Source organism: Malus domestica, chromosome 14 (genome assembly GCF_042453785.1).
Source record: "Malus domestica chromosome 14, GDT2T_hap1".
NCBI lineage: Eukaryota > Viridiplantae > Streptophyta > Magnoliopsida > Rosales > Rosaceae > Malus > Malus domestica.
In genome coordinates this window covers 16735024-16756685 of record NC_091674.1, presented here as the reverse complement: position 1 = coordinate 16756685, position 21662 = coordinate 16735024, and the positions used below count along the sequence as shown (strand labels likewise).

Here is a 21662-nt window from a genome sequence, read left to right as displayed (position 1 = left end):
CCTTGCTAGCTTTTGTTAGGAGTTTGTAAGACTATCTCCAACTGAAGGAGGGCCAGATGACTCGTTTTAACCCTTTGGCCCTCCAAGAAATTAATATTTTAATGAACATTGTAGGGCCATATTTCTTACTGTCTTCAACCGAGGGCCAGGCCAAACATAGCCCTGTCACAAAAAACCATCTCTAATCGAAGGCCAAAGGGCCATAGGGCCAAACATAATTTATTATTTTAATTGAATTGCTATGGTTACTTAAATTAAATTACCTCAATAATTTTATGTTATGAATTTTCAATAATTTTCATGTTGTTAAATGTTTTTAAAAATGTTGTTTAAGTTTCATGTTGTTAATTTTTTTATGTTGTTTAATGTTGTTTAATATTGTTTAATATTGTTTAATGTTGTTTCATGTTACTTAATATAAAAAAAAAATTGTTAAAAAAAAAAATCAAATATGACGTCAGCATGTGGCCCAGCCTGGGCCCGACATGTTGGCCCTTTGGCCCTTTTTTGTCTAGTGAGGTCCACGAGCTCTTTGGCTTGGCCCTCGGTTCGAGATGATCCAAGGGGAGGACCCTGGCCCTTCGTGTTGGGTCTCTATCCTTTCCCTTTATTTTCTCTTGTTCCTGTTGTTTCCAGTTAGCCTGCTATGGGCTCTCACATGTTCCTTTTGGCTGTGGCCCTAGTAACGAAGTTTCCAGTTCATTAAAAAAAAAAAAAAAAAAAAAAAAAGAGAATGACAGCCATTCAGAAGGTTGAGATCCAATCAATTTGGGTGAAAGTGTGCATCCAAAAGCCATATTCGTTCATTAGATAGAAATTGACATAGCTTATTAAACGATATCTTTCTTCCAACATCTATTAAAGAAAATCACGTCTTTCTTCATGTGACTGTTAAGTGAAGAGTTATATCTCTTCCTATTTTGGCACGAAGAGTTATACCTCTTCCTTGCAGATGAAGATTTATATTGTTTTACTAGTTGACACATACAATTAGGGGTGGACTCAAAAAATCGAAAACCGAAAAAAAGGGATTGAACACCAAACCGAAATAAAAAAACTGAAAATAAAAAAAACCCGAACCGAACCGAACCTTACTAGTTCGGTTTCGGTTTTGGAGGTTTGGAAACTGACATGCCTTAACCTCGATATCCCCAAATACCAGGATGAACATGTGCTGACCGACACCCGAGGATGACAAAGCCATTTTAACATGCATGCAAGTGATAATGGTAAACGAAAGTAAATAAAATATGTAAATATAAAGAAATACGCAAATGCGGAAACATGTTTAGAACATATAACTAATCAATAATATTGTGAAAGAATTATTATAAAAAGGTACGAACAAAGGAATGAGTCCTACACTGAGAAGACTCGAAGATACCTATATGGGAGTGCCCTGATGCCGGGATCGTACGCCTCGATTCTAAGTCCTTAAGGGGGCTCAAAACAAAACATGAGTTGACCATTGTTGATACACAAAATCAGTGAGGACTTTGGTATAACAGAGAGTGTTAAGTTTGTGACCTTCGCTAGATTGCTCCGGTCACTAATGTGGATAAGTATGTAAATGGATAGGGACAGGGAAATGGTTCACCGAGATTGTCTACGTCCACGGAGTAGAGGAGTTCTCATTAATTGTGAAGAGTTTATACAAGTACATAGGTTCAAGCTCTCTTTTAGTGAGTACTAGTGAATGATTTAGTACAAATGACATTAGGAAATATTGTGGGAGAATGATCTCCTTTTATAGAAGAGAGTTTCTAGCTTTGTTTTGACATTGACACGTGTCGTGTTGTGATTGGCTTCTGATTTTGACATGTTTTGCCTTATGATTAGCTTCTGATGTCGACACGTGTAGCGCTATGATTGGCCTCCTGGTTGGAGGGAAACTCTTCTAGGTCCTTGACGGTATAACGTTGACTGGTGCTCGATAGTTTCGAGATTGGTCAAGTATGGTACAAACAGTGCTCCCTTAAGTTCCTGAGTGAGGGAAGCTCATTGGTTGAGGACTTGCAAGATCCAAGCCGCTGAGTAATCACGAAACTTCTAAGTACCGAAGTGTGATATCGTTTTCACTTGCCTTATCTGTCTTACAGGTAGATGTGACATCTTCTCTGGAAGTACTTTTCCTCCAACCATGGGTGGTATCTTTAACCTGTGGAGATGCACAAGATAATGTTTCAATTTCACTTGAAGCTTACTTGTAGTTTCAGGCTTGGTCAAGCGCGATACAAACCATGTAGTAGGAGTCCCCCAAGTTGCCGAGCTAGGAGATCTGCCGAAAAAGGTGACATGCAAGATAAGCAATTAGAGCTCCTAGCAATCAGTCCCATATCAAAAGTTTGATTTCGAGTTCAGGCTGATTGTTCTCATTCTCCCTATCTTACAGGCAGCATGAAGGATAAAGAGAAGAAAAATGAGAAGAGATGATATGAGATACTTTTGCTTTTGAAAAAGTAACTTTCCACAGGCTTATTCTTGAACTAGGCTGGAGGGTTTTCTGGTTTCTTCCAGAGTATAAGGCCGACTCAAGAATTTGAGGGTCAAAACAAGTCTATCAAATCAAGAGTGCATTCGACCTTGATGATATGGGATACTTTTGCTATTGACAAAGTAATAGATGAAATGGCACGTGTTCTGTTGCGCTTGTCTCCACATGCTTCCTTGTATCCTTCTCACTTACCCTATCTGTTCCTCGGGCAGATGTGATATCTTTTCTGGAAGCATAAGATGTTGAAGATGAGTACTTGAGAGCAATGCCAGGTAAGTAATCAGGCAAGGGGTTCCAGGCAGTCAGTTCCTGACTGGAAGCTTGATTCCAAGTGCTGACTGATTGCTCTCTTTCTCCTTGTCTTGTAGGTAAAAACAAGGCCAAAGGAAAAGATAGGGAAAAAACATGATATGGGATACTCTTGCTTTTAACCCTGATGATATGAGATACTCTTGCTCTGGTGTGGCTTGTTTGCAGAGGTATTATTGGGGGGAAAAGAAGCTGAGTATTTCAAGAGACACTGCTGAGAGTGCCCTCTCGGATGTGAAGAAAAGTTGAGCATTTTTTTTATTTGCAGGTCTGCCTGGCTGTGGAGGATGAATGTCGACATATATAGGAATTGTCCCAACAACGAGTGGTAACGCTGTTCCTTTACCCTTCTCGGTTATAGCAATGTAGTGGGAGCTGCAAGATTTATGTGTTTTAACTTTGTCAGAGCACTTTGAAAAAGTGGTCTGTGGTATCTGGAAAGCTGATGCTGCGTGTGAAGATTGTAGACAAGCTTTATCCAAGGAAATCTAGCTCTCGAAGTTCGGAGAGCGGTGCCTCTTCGGTTTTTGAACAAGCAATCCTGTCAGGGATTTGGCTCTCGAGATTCGGAGAATGATGCCTCTTCGATTTTTGAGAAAGCAATCCTATTGGGAGTCTGGCTCTTGAGATTCGGAGAGCGGTGCCTCTCTGATTTTTGTACAAGTAATCCTGTTGGGAGTCTGGCTCTCGAGATTCGGAGAGATGTGCCTCTTAAATTTTTGAGCAAGTAATCATGTTGGGAGTCTGGCTCTCGAGATTCGGAGAGCTGTGCCTCTTCGATTTTTTAGCAAGCAATCTTGTTGGGAGTGTTTTCTCGAATGTGAGTAAAGGTTGGGCATTTTTGCCAGTTTGCCTTGCCACGGAGCATGGAGGTTGACACACATAGAGACTTTCCAATTATCAAGTAGTGGTGCTGTTCCTTTACCCTTGTGGGTAATAGTAGGGTAGCTGGACCTTCAAAATTTATGTGTCTAAACTTTGTCAGAGATCTTTGGCAAAGTTATGTGTGGTACCTGAGGAGCTGATGTTGCGTGTGGGGATTGTTGACATATTACTCAGGAAAATCTGCTTCTCGAAATCCGGAGAGTGGTGCCTTTTCGATTTTTGAACCAACAGCCCTGTTGCCCTTTCTTTTATAGGCGCACCAATTGTGTGCAAGAAATACGTTCAAATAGTTATTGCTTGTAGGAATTTTCCCCTTATTTTTGTACTTCAGAGATTTATTGCACCTCATTTCTCTTTCATCATTTCTGAGAATGTCTGGCCCATTCGATCGTCATTTTGACTTGAACTTTGGTAAAGAGGCAGCCATGCCCTCTCAAGACAACATATGGCGCCCATCTTTCTTATCCCTTACTGGTCCTCTTACCATTAGGGACTCTGTGATGAAGAATGATATGACAGCTGCGGTGGTGGCCAAGAACCTTCTTACTCCCAAAGATAATAGACTACTTTCCAAACGGTCTGATGAGTTGACTGTTAAGGATTCTCTGGCTCTCATTGTTCAGTGTGCAGGTTTTGTGTCTAATATGTCTCAAACAAGAGATCAGAGGGCACAAGCATGAGAATAAACAGTTGCACATGCTCGCACATGATCAACCTTTGGTGCCTCCTCCTTCTGGGGTTCTGCCTAATGATGAGGCTTCGAATAATCACCCTCCAGTACCTTCTCTTTCTGGGGCTCTGCAGATTGCTGATACTTCTTCAGGGCAACCTTTGTGAAGGCTCCCTCTTGTTTGTTTATTTTGATTCATGTATATGTACATATTTGTAACTTAGCGGAGATATCAATAAACAAGTTTTGCTTCATTTCAACGTATTGTGTTAAACACACCAAGACATTCTTCACTAAGTTCTTTGAGTTTTTTCTTTTGTTGAAGCTTGTATGTTGAAGCTTTGTGAGTGAAGCATGTATGTTGAGGTAGTGCTCCCTTAATTTCCCGAGTAAGGAAAACTTCTCGGTTGGAGACTTGAAAAATCCAAGTCACTGAGTGGTCGTGAGACTTTCGAGTATCATGGTGCAGTAGCATATGGTAGGAGTCCCCCAAGTCTTCGGTTGAGGGAGTTGACGAATGAGGCATTTCCTTTCTAAGTGCTAGCCCAAAACTCTTCCTTCATATATATTTGTTATGAAAGTTGTTAGACCCAAAGAAGATGAGGCCTATACAATTTTTTTTTTCGATTTTTTTTTTTGAATTTTTTTTTCGAATTTTCGAATTTTCGAATTTTTGAATTTTTGAATTTCCGAATATATATATATATATATATATATATATATTTTTTTTTTTAAAGCTTTGTAGGTGAAGCTTTGGTGTTGAAACTTTGTAGGTGAAGCCTTGAGGTTGAAGCTTTGTTGGGTACCATGAATTGATTTTGCTTGACACTATCTTGATCAAGATAGTGTGAAGCTTTTGTGTTGAAGCTTTGTAGGTGAACCTTTTGTACGTGAAGCTTTTGTGGTTGGTGAAGCTTTTGTTGGTGAAGCTTTTATGGGTGAAGCTTTTGTAGGTGAAGCTATTGTGGGTGAAGCTATTGTGGGTGAAGCTTTTGTGTTAAAGCTTTGTAGGTGAAGCTTTGGAGTTGAAGCTTTGTAGGTGAAGCTTTTGTGTTGAAGCTTTTGTAGGTGAAGCTTTGGAGTTGAAGATTTGTAGGTGAAGCTTTGGAGTTGAAGCTTTTGTTGGGTACCATGAATTAATTTTGCTTCACACTATCTTGATCAAGATAGTGTGAAGCTTTTGAGAATTTGTAGTTATCCTCCATTGATGAAGCTTTTGTTGGTGAAGCTTTTGTGGTGAAGCTTTGTTGGGTACAATGAATTGATTTTGCTTCACACTATGTTGATCAAGATAGTGTGAAGCTTTTGAGAATTTGTAGTTATCCTCCATTGATGAAGCTTTGTTGAATTTCCCAATTTATTATTACTATTATTATTATTATTTTTTTTTTTTGGAAAACTAGAAATTTGAAAATGTGGGAGAGACAACATAAACAAATTTTGCTTCCACACTGTCGAGCAAGAGATTGTGATGCAAGCCACACCTTGTAGTAGTAAAAGGTTTAGACAAACCATATAAATTGAATTTGCTTCGAACAGTCTTGATTAAGAGTGTGTGCAGCTTTCTACAAGTTGTAGTTGCCCTTCATTGATGAAGCTTTTGTTGGCACCATAAATTGGTTTTACTTCACACTGTCTTGATCAAGAGTGTGTAAAGCTTTTAAGAATTGTGGTTGCCCTCATTTGATGAAGCTCTTGTTGGCACCATAAATTGTGGTTGCCCTCCTTTGATGAAGCTTTTGTTGGCACCATAAATTGGTTTTACTTCACACTGTCTTGATCAAGAGTGTCTGAAGCTTTTGAGAATTGTGGTTGCCCTCCATTGATGAAGCTCTTGTTGGCACTATAAATTGGTTTTGCTTCACACAGTCTTGATCAAGAATGTGTGAAGCTTTTGAGAATTGTGGTTGCCCTCCATTGATGAAGCTCTTGTTGGCACCATAAATTGGTTTTGCTTCGCACTGTCTTGATCAAGACTGTGTGAAGCTTTTGAGAATTGTGGTTGAACTCCTTTGATGAAGCTCTTGTTGGCACCATAAATTGGTTTTGCTTCACACTGTCTTGATCAAGAGTGTGTGAAGCTTTTGAGAATTGTGGTTGCCCTCCATTGATGAAGCTCTTGTTGGCACCATAAATTGGTTTTGCTTCACACTATCTTGATCAAGAGTGTGTGAAGCTTTTGAGAATTGTGGTTGAACTTATTTGATAAAGCTCTTGTTAGCACCATAAATTGGTTTTGCTTCACACTGTCTTGATCAAGAGTGTGTGAAGCTTTTGAGAATTGTGGTTGAACTCCTTTGATGAAGCAATTGTTGGCACCATAAATTGGTTTTGCTTTACACTGTCTTGATCAAAAGTGTGTGAAACTTTCTACGAGTTGTAGTGTTTGCATTGTTACAGAGGGGAAATGTCTGAAGCAGATGGAATAGGGTTGAATAGCTTGATCTTCGTATGCCATGCACTGAAGTTGTTGTTGGCTTGCAATAAGACTTTATTGGTGACTATAATTCTTGTTGGGCATAAGTGCTCCCCTAGTTGAGTTATTAAGCTTGAGGGTTTTTGATTATTTGTGAATGCTAGGAGTTCACATGTACAAGTTGTACCACTTGTCTTCTGGTAGGTGGAATGAATGGTGAGTTGTTTTCATCACTTGGTTGGTGGTATGAAGGTAAGTTCCTTCATCACCTTTCATCACCTGGTTGGTGGCACGAGGATGAGTTCATTCTTCACCTGGTTGGTGGCATGAATGGCAATTTGCCAAATGATATTAGAGTACGAGTTGTACATTTCATCACTTGGTTGGTGGCATGAAGGAGAGTACGAGTTGTACATTTCATCACCTGGTTAGTGGCATGAAGATGAGTTCCTTCTTTACCTGGTTGGTGGCATGAGTGGTAAGTTGTCAAATGATATTAGAGTATGGGTTGTACATTTCATCACCTGGTTAGTGGCATGAATGACAAGTTGCCAAATGATATTAGAGTACGGGTTGTACATTTTGTCACCTGGTTGGTGGCATGAAGATAAGTTCCTTCTTCACCTAGTTGGTGGCATGAGTGGCAAGTTGCCAAATGATATTAGAGTACGGGTTGTACATTTCATCACCTGGTTGGTGGCATGAAGGAGAGTACGGGTTGTACATTTCATCACCTGGTTGGTGGCATGAAGGAGAGTACATGTTGTACATTTCATCACTTGGTTGGTGGCATGAAGATAAGTTCCTTCTTCACATTTCATCACCTGGTGGTGAGAATAAGGGCAAGGTGTCGAGGCACATTGTAGCAAGTGTCGAATGACACAAAGTATGTTGAACCCTTTCGAAGCACAGTTGGCTTATGTATGAATGTGTTGGAATATATGATTGAACGAATATATTGTGAAGCTGTTCGTTTATTTGTATAGTCTTATTAACATAGACTTTGTTTCATGTTGGAAGCATTCATGTTGAAGCTTTGAACCTGAGTGTTTCATTGCTAGGAATGTAAGAGGATTAGGATCGAGTTGTCTAAATCACCTCTTTATTGAATTCATTCCAAATAGTCTTCATTACATAGGATGCCGAACGGCTGAAGCTTAACACTTGTACAATGTGAGTTTACTCGTAATAGTACTTCAAGTGATCAGCGTTCCATGGATGGCCAATGGTCTTGCCATCAGAGGTTCTAAGCTTGTAGGAGCTAGGGCGACTGATGCCAACAACTTCAAACGGTCCATCCCAGTTTGGACTAAGTGTTTCTTCACTTGAGGCTCTGTCATAGAGTAATCTTTTCTTCAATACCCAATCCCCTACTTTGATAGAACGAGGTTTGACCCTTGAGTCATAGTAGTTGGAGATGCGTTGCTTGTAGGTGACATTCCTCAAGTGAGCTTGGTTTCTATGTTCCTTGACTAGATCTAAGTTGAGGGTAAGTTGTTTGTCATTTTCGTTTTGCACGTAGTTCTGGACTCAGAACGTTGCTTGCTCAAGCTTAACTGAGACAACTGCCTCTGTACCAAATGCAAGTGAGAATGGGGTTTCTCCTGTTGATGTTCGATACGAAGTGCGGTATGACCAAAGAACTTGGGGTACGAATTCTGGCCAACAACCCTTAGCCTTGTCCAAGCTGGTTTTCAAAGTTCGCTTGATTATTTTGTTGATGGCTTCAACTTGTCCATTAGACTTGGGATGAGCTGGGGAGGCAAAACATAAGTTGATGTTGAACTTAGAGCAGAACATCCTGAACTTATTGTTGTCAAACTGTCGCCCGTTGTCAGTGACTATCGCATTAGGAATGCCGAATCTGCAAAGGATGTTCTTCCATACGAAGTCTTCTATTTTTGCCTCAGTAATGGTTACCAAGGGTTATACTTCGGCCCACTTTGTGAAGTAGTTAACTGTAACGATTGCATAGCGAACCTTGCCCTTCCTCGTAGGCATTAGGCCGATCAAATCAAGTCCCCATTGGGGGAAGGGCCAAGGGTTGATCATAGGAGTGAGCGGCTCGGGATGGGAGTGAGGAATAATTGCGTAGCGTTGACACTTATCACATGAGCGGGATATTCTGATGGCATCTTGGTGGAGTGTTGGCCAGTAATATCCTTGGCGAAAAGCCTTGTGTGCTAGGGATCGAGATCCAGCATGATCTCTGCAGACTCCTTCATGTATTTCCCGAATGATAGTTTCCGCCTCTGCGGGCGTAAGGCATATTAGGTATGGTTGGTTAAAACCCCACTTGTAGAGTTGGTCATTAATGATCAAGTAATGGGTAGCCTGGTATCGAATCTGCTTAGCTTGGACTTTGTCATTTGGAAGGGTGCCATGAGCAAGGAATCTATAAATCGGGGTAATCCAACTCTCCTCCTGTTGTAAGTTGCACACTTCCGTAGCCATGGTGCTTGGTGCTGCCAACAATTCAACCTGAATTTTTTTCCCAATCTTGTCTTTCACTGCTGAGGCGAGGCGAGCCAAAGAATTTGCATGACTGTTTGCCGCTCGAGGAATTTGGGTGATCTGGTAGTGGAAGTGCTTGAGCAACAATTGTGTTTGTGCCAGATATGCTACCATGGAGCTATCCTTAGCGTCAAAGTTGTTGGTGACCTAGTTAACCACCAATTGGGAGTCACTGAAGATATCAATTCGTTTAACCCCAAGGTGTTTGGCCAAATGTAAGCCTGCTAGGAGGGCTTCATATTCGGCCTCATTGTTCGACGTCTTGAATTTGAAACGAAGAGCATACTCTATCGCCACTTTGTCAGGGGTCATAAAGACTAGTCCTGCTCCACAACCCTGTTGGTTGGACGAGCCATCAACATATAGACTCCATGCTGGGGCTGTTGGTTCTATTTTTTGAGCTTTTGAGGGTAATGAAACCACTTCTTTAGGCGTAGAAACAATGTCAACATGATATGTGAAGTCGGCCACTGCTTGGCCCTTCTCAGCTGGCTTTGGTTGGTAGGAGATGTCAAACTCACCCAATGCTATCGTCCATTTGATCATTCGCCCCGAAGTGTCAGGACTTTGGAGTATCTGTCGAAGATGATGATTGGTAAGCACGATGATTGGTAAGCAAGAGGAAAGCTATCTTTCGGGCATCCTTTGTTTAGGTCGATGTAGTCGACATACATTCTCCACAAGGCCTTTTAGAGCAAGAGACTTTCTTTGGTCGGATTTTTCTTAACAATGACCATATTTGCTACCCATGTTAGGTAATTGACTTTGCGGACGAAGCCTATGCCTTTGAGTTTTTTAACTTCTGCCTTCATTGCTTCGTATCGTTTAACGTTATAAGATCTTCGCTTCTATCTCACCGGCTTGGTCTTGGGGTCGATACTCAAGCGATGACATATGATATCGGGAGAGATGCCTAGCATGTCCTCGTATGACCAGGAAAAGACCTCAGTGTTTTATTGCAAAAAGGAGATTAATGCCAACCGAATGAGTGGTGACAAGGTGGTGCCAATCTTCACCTCGCGATCTGGATAATTTTTTGAGATAGAAACCTTCTCAAACTCTTCAGCGGGTTATGCTTGCTAGCTGAAAGAGTCATCTCGAGGATCGTCGGGTTGACTGTTGCCACTATGAAGATCCAAGTTGGCTTAATCTGGGCTGGTCTTTATAACTTGGTCATGTATAGACTGGGAACGGGCATTATCGTGGCGATACCCTTGGTTATCACGACAGTGTCCCTTACTCTTTTTACTAAAATGAGACTGGTGAGGATGAAAATCTTTCCTTTTTCCCTGAGATTGATATGTCTGTTGACTTAGCAAAGTATTAAGTAAGGTAAGGGGAGGCACCGCTGTCGTTTGGAAGGTTGAGGTATTCTCATTTGGGTGGGTCTGGCTTCCACTCCCCACTTGCTGATAGGGGATGGTTGTTGGGGGTTTCTCTTGGTATGTCCTTGTCTCGGTGGAGATATAGTTATATACCTGCGCCATCACCTCAGAGTAAGTCTTCCAAGTGTTGGCATTGATCATGTACTTAAAGAAACAATCACGTAGGCCTGCCGTGAAGGCTTTGAGGGCGGTCTTGTCATCTGCCTCGGCACAACGAGAATACTCATGGCTGAAGCGACCAGCATACATACGTAATGACTCGTCTGGCTTCTGGCGAATAGTGTATAAGTTATCCGCAAAGTGCAAGCGATTGGTCTGGAAAATGTGTTGAAAAACAAACAGTTTTCTCAATTCCTCAAATGAGTCTACCGTCTCAGGTGGAAGACGGCAATACCAGTTTAGAGCTTCGCCAGAGAGGGTAAAAGGGAAGAGAAGACATCGCTCTTCGTCGGTGTGCATCCGGTATGCCATGGTGGACTCAAAGAGGTTAAGGTGTTCAATCAGGTCATTCTTTCCAGTATAGAGTTGCAAGCCAAGCTTCTGCTTTGTCTTTGCTTGGAGGGGGTGTCGAGGATCCTCCTTGTAAAAGGGCCAGGCCTAGGTTGGTCCAATCTGGTATCTCAGCTTGTCGTTCGGCCTTCAACTTGTTTACTTCCTTAAGGAGTTGTAGGACAAGAGGGTCCTGAGTGGAGTTATGTACCACTGGAGCTTTCTTTCGTAAATCTCTATCTTCTCTTGGAAGTTGGAAGGTTTGATCAAGAGCATGTGATTTTTCCCTAGACTCGTCGTAGTGACTTCTAAGGTATGTCTGTCAGAACATCTCTGAGTCCTCTATACCTTCGTGTTTCTCTAGGACTTGTTGCCCCTTCCCCAAATTGGTAGCTAGCCTGAGACATGGGAGGGGACCGAGTCTTTCAGAGACCCTTGGGTCATTGATCTTCGAGCTTACCTAGATGGGATTGTCTCGACATTGCTTTAGGAAGTCTCGACAGTCGCGAAAGACGGCTTTCGATCCTTGCACTCATTTTGTAAGGAGGTGCCTTCCTCCACTCCTCCTGCTTCGGGTCAAAGCAGCTGGGTTGAGAGAAGTCTTATGTTGGTCACCATTTCGATGAGTAGCTCGCTCCTCAATAGGAATACCCATGTCAAGGGCAAATGACCCTCCGTGTTGGGGGCACCCAGTTGATGGTTAACTTCCATAGGGGTGATAAGTTCTTGTGTTTTAGTATATTTAGCCTCGTGGAGCATCTCGAAGACCTTCTCATACTGCTATTGGAGGATCTCATTCTTCATCACTATCTTGTTGTTCTGAGCGTCCAGCTCATCGACTTTAGCCTGAAGAACAACCTTCTTTTATTCCTTCTTTCGTTGCTTTGCACCAGGTGTAAGAGGGCTGTCATTCTGTGTGCTGTGGCTTCTTTCGCTCCCCGTGTTGGAAAGGGATACTTGGTCAAAAGAGAGTGTACAAATGGTGGAAACCAACTTAACAAAGTTGAAGAGAGTGGAATAAGTGTCGTTCCCACAGACGGCGCCAAATGTTGATGAACAAAATCAGTGAGGACTTTGGTACAATAGAAAATGTTAAGTTTGTGACCTTCGCTAGATTGCTCCGGTCATTAGTGTAGATAAGAATGTAAATGGATAGAGATAGGGAAGCAAACACAAGATGTACGTGGTTCACCCAGATTGGCTACGTCCACGGAGTAGAGGAGTTCTCATTAATTGTGAAGGGTTACACAAGTACATAGGTTCAAGCTCTCCTTTTGTGAGTACTAGTGAATGATTTAGTACAAATGACATTAGGAAATATTGTGGGAGAATGATCTCATTTTATAGAAGAGTTTCTAGCTTTGTTCTGACATTGACACGTGTCGTGTTGTGATTGGCTTCTGATGTTGACACGTGTCGCGCTGTGATTGGCTTTTAATGTCGACACATGTCGCACTGTGATTGGCCTCCTGGTTGGAGGGAAAGTTTTTTGGGTCCTTGACGATATAACGTTGACCGGTGCTCAGTAGTTTCGGGATTGGTCAAATATGATACAAACAACAGAGAAACAAAGCAATGGTGACTACAACCAGAAAGCCAATGCTTGAAAGTCAGCCAAGAAAAAGTAAACACACGGGTCTATATAAATATTGTCATTTGCTAATGCTCGAGAATAAGAAGGACTCGACTTTGTATACCTCAGTCACCATGTCGTTTTTAGTTCTCAATTTTAAATATGTGAAAACAAAAATTGAAAATTAAAAACGAAATAATTATCGAACAATCCCTTAGCTTTTTCTTAGTCTTTGGGCTTTTGGTTTTTGCTAACAAAATTGTGATCATTACATTTACAGGGGGGTAAGGGGAAAAAGAAAGGTGAGCCAAAACCAAGATTCTTCTAAACGAAGAAAATCTAGTTCAAGAAATGGACTAATGAGACCTTTAGATGGCTGTAATGGTGGCGACAATAAAGATCCATGCCCTAAGTTTTTGGTTTTAGGGGTGAATTCGAAAATTCATATTGTGCCAAGTGTTCTAGAATTCAGAAACCATGACAATTGTAGTAGTCAACAATGGTGGCCTATTGAAATTGTTTGTTTCTTAGTTGACTATTACTAAGTATCTCACTCTATTCTTCCTTTCAGGAAACGGAGCAAGTAATATGGAGTATAAATAACATTTCTTTTGTATTTTTACGAATTAAGTTCGTCGTGCATAAAAGTCAACCTAAATTTATTTTTGAACTTTTTGCTTGTAAAATATATTCCAAGAACACTTCGAAATTTGATACAATTTCCTATTATCCAAAAAGAAAAAACACTACCGCATGACAATTGTTGCTCTAAAACATTATCGCTTACACTCAATGCCCGCTCGATTACCTAATTCTCTCTCACGGATTTATTGGCACTACACTTTTTTTTTTTGGCAAGAACGAGTTATGATAGAATATGTCTTGTTTATCTCAACGAAATTGGCAGAATGGTTATTACAATTCCAAAAATATTCACGACTTTCAGTATCTTGTTAATGACTTCTCTTGCATTACCGAGCATGAGCGGTTTTGTTGCCAAATTGTTAGTTTTTTATTAGAATACTTATTAGTAAAAAATATCTTGAAATTTAACACCGTTTTATGTTACCCCAAAAGAAAAAAACATTCACTTTTCCACTCAATGCCCGCTTGATTACCTAAATCTCCGATATCACTTGTCCTAAACGAACAATGTAATTGAAGGAATTTTTCTTTCTGTTTCAGTTACAATTAAAATAAACATGGCATAATAAATTATTTATAATATTTACTAATTAATAAAACACTCATTGTCAACCAAAACCCTATAAAATTACCAATTTAACCTTCTAATTAAAATAGAACATGAATAAGAAATATGGGACATAAATGTAATTTCACACAACCAAATTTTATTGTTTTTTTTTCAAAGCCTCACTTACATGTAATCCTAACATATCTCTAATTAAAAAACAAAAAAACAAAAAAATACAACTTCCCACTCCCAAATTCTCCATCATTCTCTTCCTCTCTCATTCTATTTCAAAAACAAAAATAAAAAATTTTCTCACACACTTTGCATTTGCTCATATGCTAGTAATAATAAAAAAAACATGGCATAATAAATTATTATTAATAATGTTCTAGAAACCAAGTTAGAGAGGAGCATATGCTTTTCCTCTTTCCAGAGCAAAGCCGCTACTTTACACCACATACTTACATGTACTTACATGACGATCTCACAAAATTCATTACTCTGAACAAAAAGGGTAATGTTGAGGAGATCAAATTTGTAAGCTAAACGACGTGAAAGTTGACGATTAAATTATTACTTAAGAAGTGATAAATGTATTCATTTTCAATTGGTAACACATAATTTAGTTTTATAAATTTAGTTTTCAAATTTAATCTTCTAGCATTACCTGACAAAAAACTAGCTATCATTACAGCATATATATATTATATTTATTTTTCTTTGAAATACAGCTTATATATAATTAATTTATCACTTATATACCAAACTTCCAACCAAACAAGATATTAGTTATTACTACATGGTCCAAGTTGGACGGCTTCAACAACCGTTTTCGTTTGTTACAACAATAACAACTTTAAATTACCAATTTACCCCCATATAGGACGCCTGCCGCAGAGATTCCCTGTCTTCATTGACCCTTGACTTTCAAATCGTCGATACCCCCAGCAGGAAACTTCTTAAAAATGACACAAAGAAAACGTGAAAAATTATAAAATATGAAATAAAAAAAAAAAAAGAATTTAGGATTTTTTTTATTTTTTATTTTTTGAAGTTTTACTACCACCCATGGTTGACCACAAAACACAGAGAGAAAGAAGTTGGACCCCTTAAATACCAAACCCCCTCCCCATAACTTCTTCACCAACCAAACTCCACCTCCTTCATAACCTCCACCGCCGCCGCCCTTTTCCACTTTCAGAACCTACCCTTTATTCCTCAGCCCATTTCCGCTTCTGGGTCGTTGAGAAACTAGGTTTTCGAGGCGCAATTCGGGAAGAAAACATGCTCAAGTTCATGCCGCCTGCCGCCGATTCTGTGCTTCCAAGAAACGGGTTTAAGCATACCAAGTTGGAGTCCAACATCGCCACCATAGACGTCGGCGGCCAGCTCTTCCAGACCACCAAGCAAACCCTAAACCTCGCCGGGCCGGACTCGCTCTTCTCCCGGATTGCGGAGTCGGCCTCGGCTCATCTCGCTCCGCCGTTCATTGATCGCGACCCGGAGCTCTTCTCCATCCTCCTCTCGCTTCTTCGAACAGGTAATTTGCCCTCGAAGGCCAAATCCCTAGACATCCAGGACCTAATTTTCGAATCCCAATTTTATGGCATCGAAACGTTTCTGATGAATTCGCTGTCGAACCCATCGCATTTCGATGCTTTTAACCTGGAAAAGTCGTTGATTTTGCCCTTGAACGGCCGAGACTCGCCGTCGGCGATTGCCACGACGCCGTTTGGCTCGGTTCATGTAGCTCACGGCAGCAAAATCACGTCTTTTGATTGGTCGCTGAGGAAAAAGTCGACGATTTTGACCCAATTCACCGCCGTCGATTCTATGCTGGCGATATCGCCGAGGACGGCCGCGGTGGGGGCCACCGACTTCTCTGGGCTCCAGATTCTCGACCTTGAGAATGGGTTTGTTAAGGAGACTCTGAATTGGGAGAATGTGACTCGGTCCGGGTCAACAGTACAAGCAATCGGGTCGTCGCCTGAGTTTCTCTTCACTAGTTTCGAATCCGCTCGGAGGAACTCGAATTCAATAATGATATATGATCTGAATAGCTTGAGCCCTGTTAATGAGATTGGTCATTACGAAATTTATGGTGCAGAGATTAACTCAGCAATACCGGCCACGAAACTGAATTGGGTTTCGGGCTACGGTCTGTTGATGGCGTCCGGGTCTCACAGTGGACCTTCAGGAGTTTTGGGTAACATTAAATTTTGGGATACAAGGTCTGGCAATGTAGTTTGGGAAATACAAGAGAAAGTTGATTGCTTTTCGGATGTCACAGTTTCGGATAACTTGTCATCAATATTCAAGATTGGTGTGAATACAGGCGGGATGTTCTTTGCGGATTTGAGAAGTATGGGTGCGGAGAATCCATGGGTTTCTCTTGGGGAAGCGAAGAAAGTAGTTAACGGGAAGAAGGAAGGTTCCGGGTGCAAGATTGAAAGCCATGGAAGCCAAGTATTTTGTAGCACGGGAGGGAATGTAGAGCTATGGTCAGAGGTTGTGGTGGGTTCTAAGAAGAGCAGTAAAAATGGGACGGAGGAGGAAAGGCTCTTTAGGAAGAATTTAATGGGGAGAATGAAGGATATGGGAGGTTCGAGGATAACGAACATGGCTTTCGGGGGGAACAAGATGTTCATGACCAGGAAGGATCAGCAAACTGTTGAGGTCTGGCAGAATTCAGCTAGAGGTTTTTGATCCCAATTGAATTAGGGGATGATATTATTGATAAAAAAAAAACATCCAGAATGAGTCACATTTTGTTGTAACATTATTTTGTAGCTCGATTTGTCTGTAAATGGTCTTGTAGCTTGTGAAGTATGTCATTCTTTTGCTGTGCTAATTAGCAAGTTTACCAATTCTTTTATAAATCATTTTATTCAAGGAATTTAATGAGTTCAAATTATATCATTGATGTTTGCAACAGTTGTTTAGTATTTACCCCTTTCTTTGTTTCCTTGCACTGAACCTTCATTGACAAGTTTCAGTTTCTTTCTACATTTTTTATGATCATGACCTGCAGCCGGAGGGAATACAGTCCGCGGAGATTATGATATTATCGGATTCTGATGTGCTTAGCTTGTGACTCTGTTTTCATGTCTGTAATATTTTGTATAAAGGTTTAAGTAGAGAATGTCCTTGTTCCTTCTGATTGGGCTATTCACAGATGTTTAAACATTTATCTGACCATTATTTGTGTCCTCTTAGCTGTTTCCTTCGTATCCTTGTTCCTTCTGATTGGGCTATTCACAGATGTTTAAACATTTATCTGACCATTATGTGTGTCCTCTTAGCTGTTTCCTTCTTATTGAAATACTTCTTATGTCTACAAATGTAGTCCTCACCAGGCTGATCGGCGTGTTATTTTTCTGATACTGAAGCGTCGATTCTATAATACGCATGTCAGCTTCTGACTATGCCTATCTGCAAACATGTGGTATTTTAAACAGAAAGACACTGTTTACAGGAATTTTGGAAAGGTTTAGGATGAAAATATGGTTTTGGTTTCCAGTGTTGTGGTTTGACCTTTTAATTTCTCAACGGTTTTGTTCTCTAGCTCTATTCTTTGTCTTATAATTCAAACTAGCTTGTTTAATTGCTTGGTAAAGGATGTGTTACAAGGTGTCAAAAACGAAGAAGGTAAGTTGCTTAAAGGAAAAATAAGGTCTCTTCCACCAACCTTACAAGCTTCAAATTTGGAGCCTCGATGCAAGGGAACTGGTTGAAGGGAGAAAGGGCGATGCAGGAGGCACCACAGTTGCAGCATATCAGGTAGATTTTCTCGTAGTATTGTTTTTGCATTTTGCTTTGGGCGTGCCACTTCCCGATTAAGAGGCACCTGGAGCAGTTGCTCACATTATAAACACTCTTGATGTTGTGCAACACGGCAAAACGGCAAAACGGCAAGACGTGATGGTTTGGATGAAACCCAATGAGAAAATTGAATGTATTTAGATAGTACACATTCTGGTTGAACATTGCTGTCAAAATTCAGGGAAACTAGAGAATTCAAACATCTCCCCTGCTAATTGCTGCTTGTGTACCAGCGTAGCAATATCAGCATGATGTGATTCTGCGGCACTAATTAAGGGTTTTGATGCATGAGGTATGCCGTAATTATTTGCTTCATAACAACGTTCCTATGCAGATTTCGTTTTTCTCCATGCTGCTTCTTTCTTTAACTGAGTTCCTAATCTTCAAGTCATTCTGGTTTATCAAACTACTGTTTCAAGACCGAAAGCCCAATCCTTAAACACAAAACAATTGTACTGTGGTTGTTCATAGCCAGATTTGCTGTCGCGGAGCTGAAGGTTCTAGAGGTGACTGGGTTAGAAGGAAAACACAAACATAAGTAGTTATTGAAGAAAGTTGAGGTTCCACCATAAAACCAATTGACAATATGAGGAGCAGCCCAACATCTTATAAGCCCATGCAAAGTCTCTCTTCCTATCAATCTGAGACTCATTCTCGCCAAAGGTCCTGCTTCTAGTTGTTTGTAGAGGGCCTGCATATGTGTGCTGCTCACTTCGTGTTATTATCTTGAACTCTTGATTCTTGCATCTCATTATATAATCTTGAGTGAATCTACTGGGTGACGCACATACGTGTCACCTCACTCTTAGGAATCTATACTCTTTGGGATACAATCAACGTCGATGACCTTGTTTTGTGATTTAAATTATTGGTTTGTCATGTGTGTGCAAAAAACAGCAGAATTTGCTTGATGCATAAGAATATTGGAAGCGTCCTTAGACACCGGTTAGCAGTTACGATATATGCGATGCTGATCATTTTATCCAAGGATCACTCAAGTAAATTAGAGACCTTTGGCCATCCAGAACATGTGCAAGGATCCCACATCGGTTAACTCCGAAGATTTTGGTTCAGGTAAGAATATGTGCAAGACACTTTGTTGTATTCAGAATTCGAGAGCTCGATTTTTATCAGAATTCCAGCTTTGTGGATTCAAGTGTCAATACCTTCTTTCTTGTATTCAGAACTTAAGCTGTGATCTTCTTCCTGCTCTTTCGCCACCCGATTTGCCGGCCTTTAATATTCCGGCTTTGGTGAAACGGACTTTCATCATCGTTGTTATGCAGTTCCGCATGCTTTTTTGCAGACCAGATTTTTATGAGCTCAAACATGATGGGGTACTCAACAGCTATAGACTATAAACCGCACATGCCAACATGCTGTGAGTCTTTATTAAACCTTATATTCTCCGAAGGTAAATTTCTGGTTGCGTCCCTGATTGTGACTCGACTCGTAATAATTCTATTTCCGGTTGTTTATTTGAGCGATACAAATTTTTTCTTGTTATAGCTTTTTCACGAGAAGAGGTCGCACTTGGTGCGATGGCAAGTGCATTCGCCCATGAGCGGTAGGTCTCGGGTTCGAGACTTGGGAGCAGCCTCTCCATAAATGGGGGTAAGGCTAGCCGACATTCACCTCTCCCAAACCCTGCGTAAAGCGGGAGCCTTGTGCACTGGGTACGACCTTTTATAGCTTTTTCACGAGAGAATGAAAAAGAATGCTGATTGCCTTGCTCACTTTGTGCATCTCCCGTCTATTAGGAATATATGATACACACATGGTTAATCGAGATGGTACAAAATAACATTATTTTCAAATTTAGAGAGATGATATCGTAGATGGTAAATTGAGATGGTACAAATAGTAGCACAAATAAAAATATTCTAGTATTGAATATGGAGTGAGAGCTCTAATATTGGAGTTACAAACCCTCAATTCTGAGAGAGCAATTTAATTTACATAAAACAAGTTTACTGATAATGATTTCCCCGTCCTGCCCTGTGGATAATGGTTAGATGGCATTGCGCATTGGCTCCACATCGTAGCTGCCAGCTCGCCAGACCCCACGTTCAATATTGCATGTGGTTAAATAAAAGACCCAATGCAAGGTTATACTATGGAATTGGAGGGGGATGTTAAATTAATTCAGAGATTTTCTGATAAATTTTTCAAATTTTTTTTTCTCCATGTGCAAGACTAGAATATTCGAAATTTGACAGTGCTGCTATTTGTACTATCTCAACTGACTATTTAGTGTACCACCTCTTTGTTTTTTTTTGTTATGAAAGTTTTCCATGTAGTGGAGCCATTTAGTTTTGTTCACAGGTTCACACATGATTGATTGCTGCTATGAGAGAAAATAAAGAGGGCTGCTATTTACATACTTTTTTTTATTTTCTATACACACACTGTTAATTTCTGTCTTTTAATTATTTTCAATTTATTCGATCCGAAATCAATTGAGAAATGTGTGTAAAAGGTCAAAAAGGGTGTGTGGCATCACCCAAAATAAAAAGAGAAATCTTTAATTTCTTGGATGATTTATTTATTAAGGTAAAACTAAAATAACTATCTCATTAGAGAATTTTTAATACTACAACTTAAACATGAACAAACATCGAAAGCACGTGCCATTGGTGCCAAAGGGGCAACAAAGTCAACATGCTTTGGCAATTTTTTTTTAATTAAATGATAAATTTTGTTAGATCAGATGTTAGATTAGCCATTAACGGAGTTTGAATCCACACCGTCATACAAAGACTCAACACATTTTCACCACTGTGGTAGTGATGCAGCAAGAAGATAAACAAAGGGATCCTCACGTTCACCCTTAATCATTCATTTGGAATCCACCAGAAAAGTGAGAGAATTATCAAAGACTATATTGATTAATCTGGAATACAAAAGATGAAACTTAGAGCAACACTAACATTGCCTATTTATTCTACTTGTAACAGCATATAGTTGGAACTTTTGTGATTCTGTGGGACTGGGAGTCCCACATCGCCCATTTCCTAAAATTAAGACATCTTTATAAGTGTGTTCTCACACTTTTGGTTTGAAAAGAATTGGGCTAAGTTCATGGACCTTGGGCTTTAGCCTTGGAGGGTTTGGGTGTATATGTTAAATGTCAAAGATGGGCTTTGGGCCTTGAGGCTTGGATGGACGAAAACAAAAGTTATGTTTTTGATTTTTTGGATTCAGTTTTTTTCTGAAAAGATAAAACTGATTGAACAGTTATGTCAGTTTTATAACTAATAAGAATGAACAGTTATGTCTGTTCAAGTTATGCCATTGTATATATGGCAATAAGATCAAAAACAAAACACAGAATTTCCAACGTTTCCTTTTTCTTCTTACACAGAGAAACATTCAATCAATTTGCCAAGAATCCAAGTTCGAGTGCAAGAACTTGGATTAGATAGTTGTATCCTGCAAGATAGACGTCCACTAAACTACTACACGGGTGTAGGGGTGAATTTCTGTCTTAGGAGATTGCATTAGTAAGCCTTTATCTTCAAGAACAAGTCAGTGATTTGTGATTTTATATGCAATTTACTTAAGTGTTTATACTTTGATATTTGTTATTGAATTTTTCATTAGAAATAAACTGTGCAAATTATATATATTGTATCCGTGACATTTGATTGGTTTCTAACACATATTAATTATACATATTGAATGCTATTTAAATCATAGCATGTAATTCATGACCTATTGGTCTTCTCCTTACGCCTATCAAGCTGTGCTTCAAATTCCTTCACTAAATGTTCTACGTCAGACTCCTCCACTTCAGAAGAACTCGGCCCCGAGTTATCTTTAGGATAGAGCGCTTCATCTTCATGGTATTCAAACAAATCTGCAACATTAAAAGTGCTCGAAATTCCCATAGATACGGGCAGGTCAACAA

General features: G+C 40.1%; 1 protein-coding gene across 1 annotated transcript; it reads left to right on the top strand.

The window, feature by feature from the left end:
• Nucleotides 1–15022: 15022 nt before the first annotated feature.
• On the top strand, nt 15023–16826 carry LOC114820988 (BTB/POZ domain-containing protein At5g41330-like). Its single transcript, XM_029092483.2, has one exon. It carries the CDS (start codon nt 15215–15217, stop codon nt 16634–16636), a length of 1422 nt encoding a protein of 473 aa, XP_028948316.1. The 5' UTR covers nt 15023–15214; the 3' UTR covers nt 16637–16826.
• The last annotated feature ends 4836 nt before the right edge of the window (nt 16827–21662 follow it).

Excerpts from the sequence above, each read along its gene's own strand:
- LOC114820988 (XM_029092483.2), top strand. The coding sequence starts at position 15,215 with ATGCTCAAGTTCATGCCGCCTGCCGCCGATTCTGTGCTTCCAAGAAAC.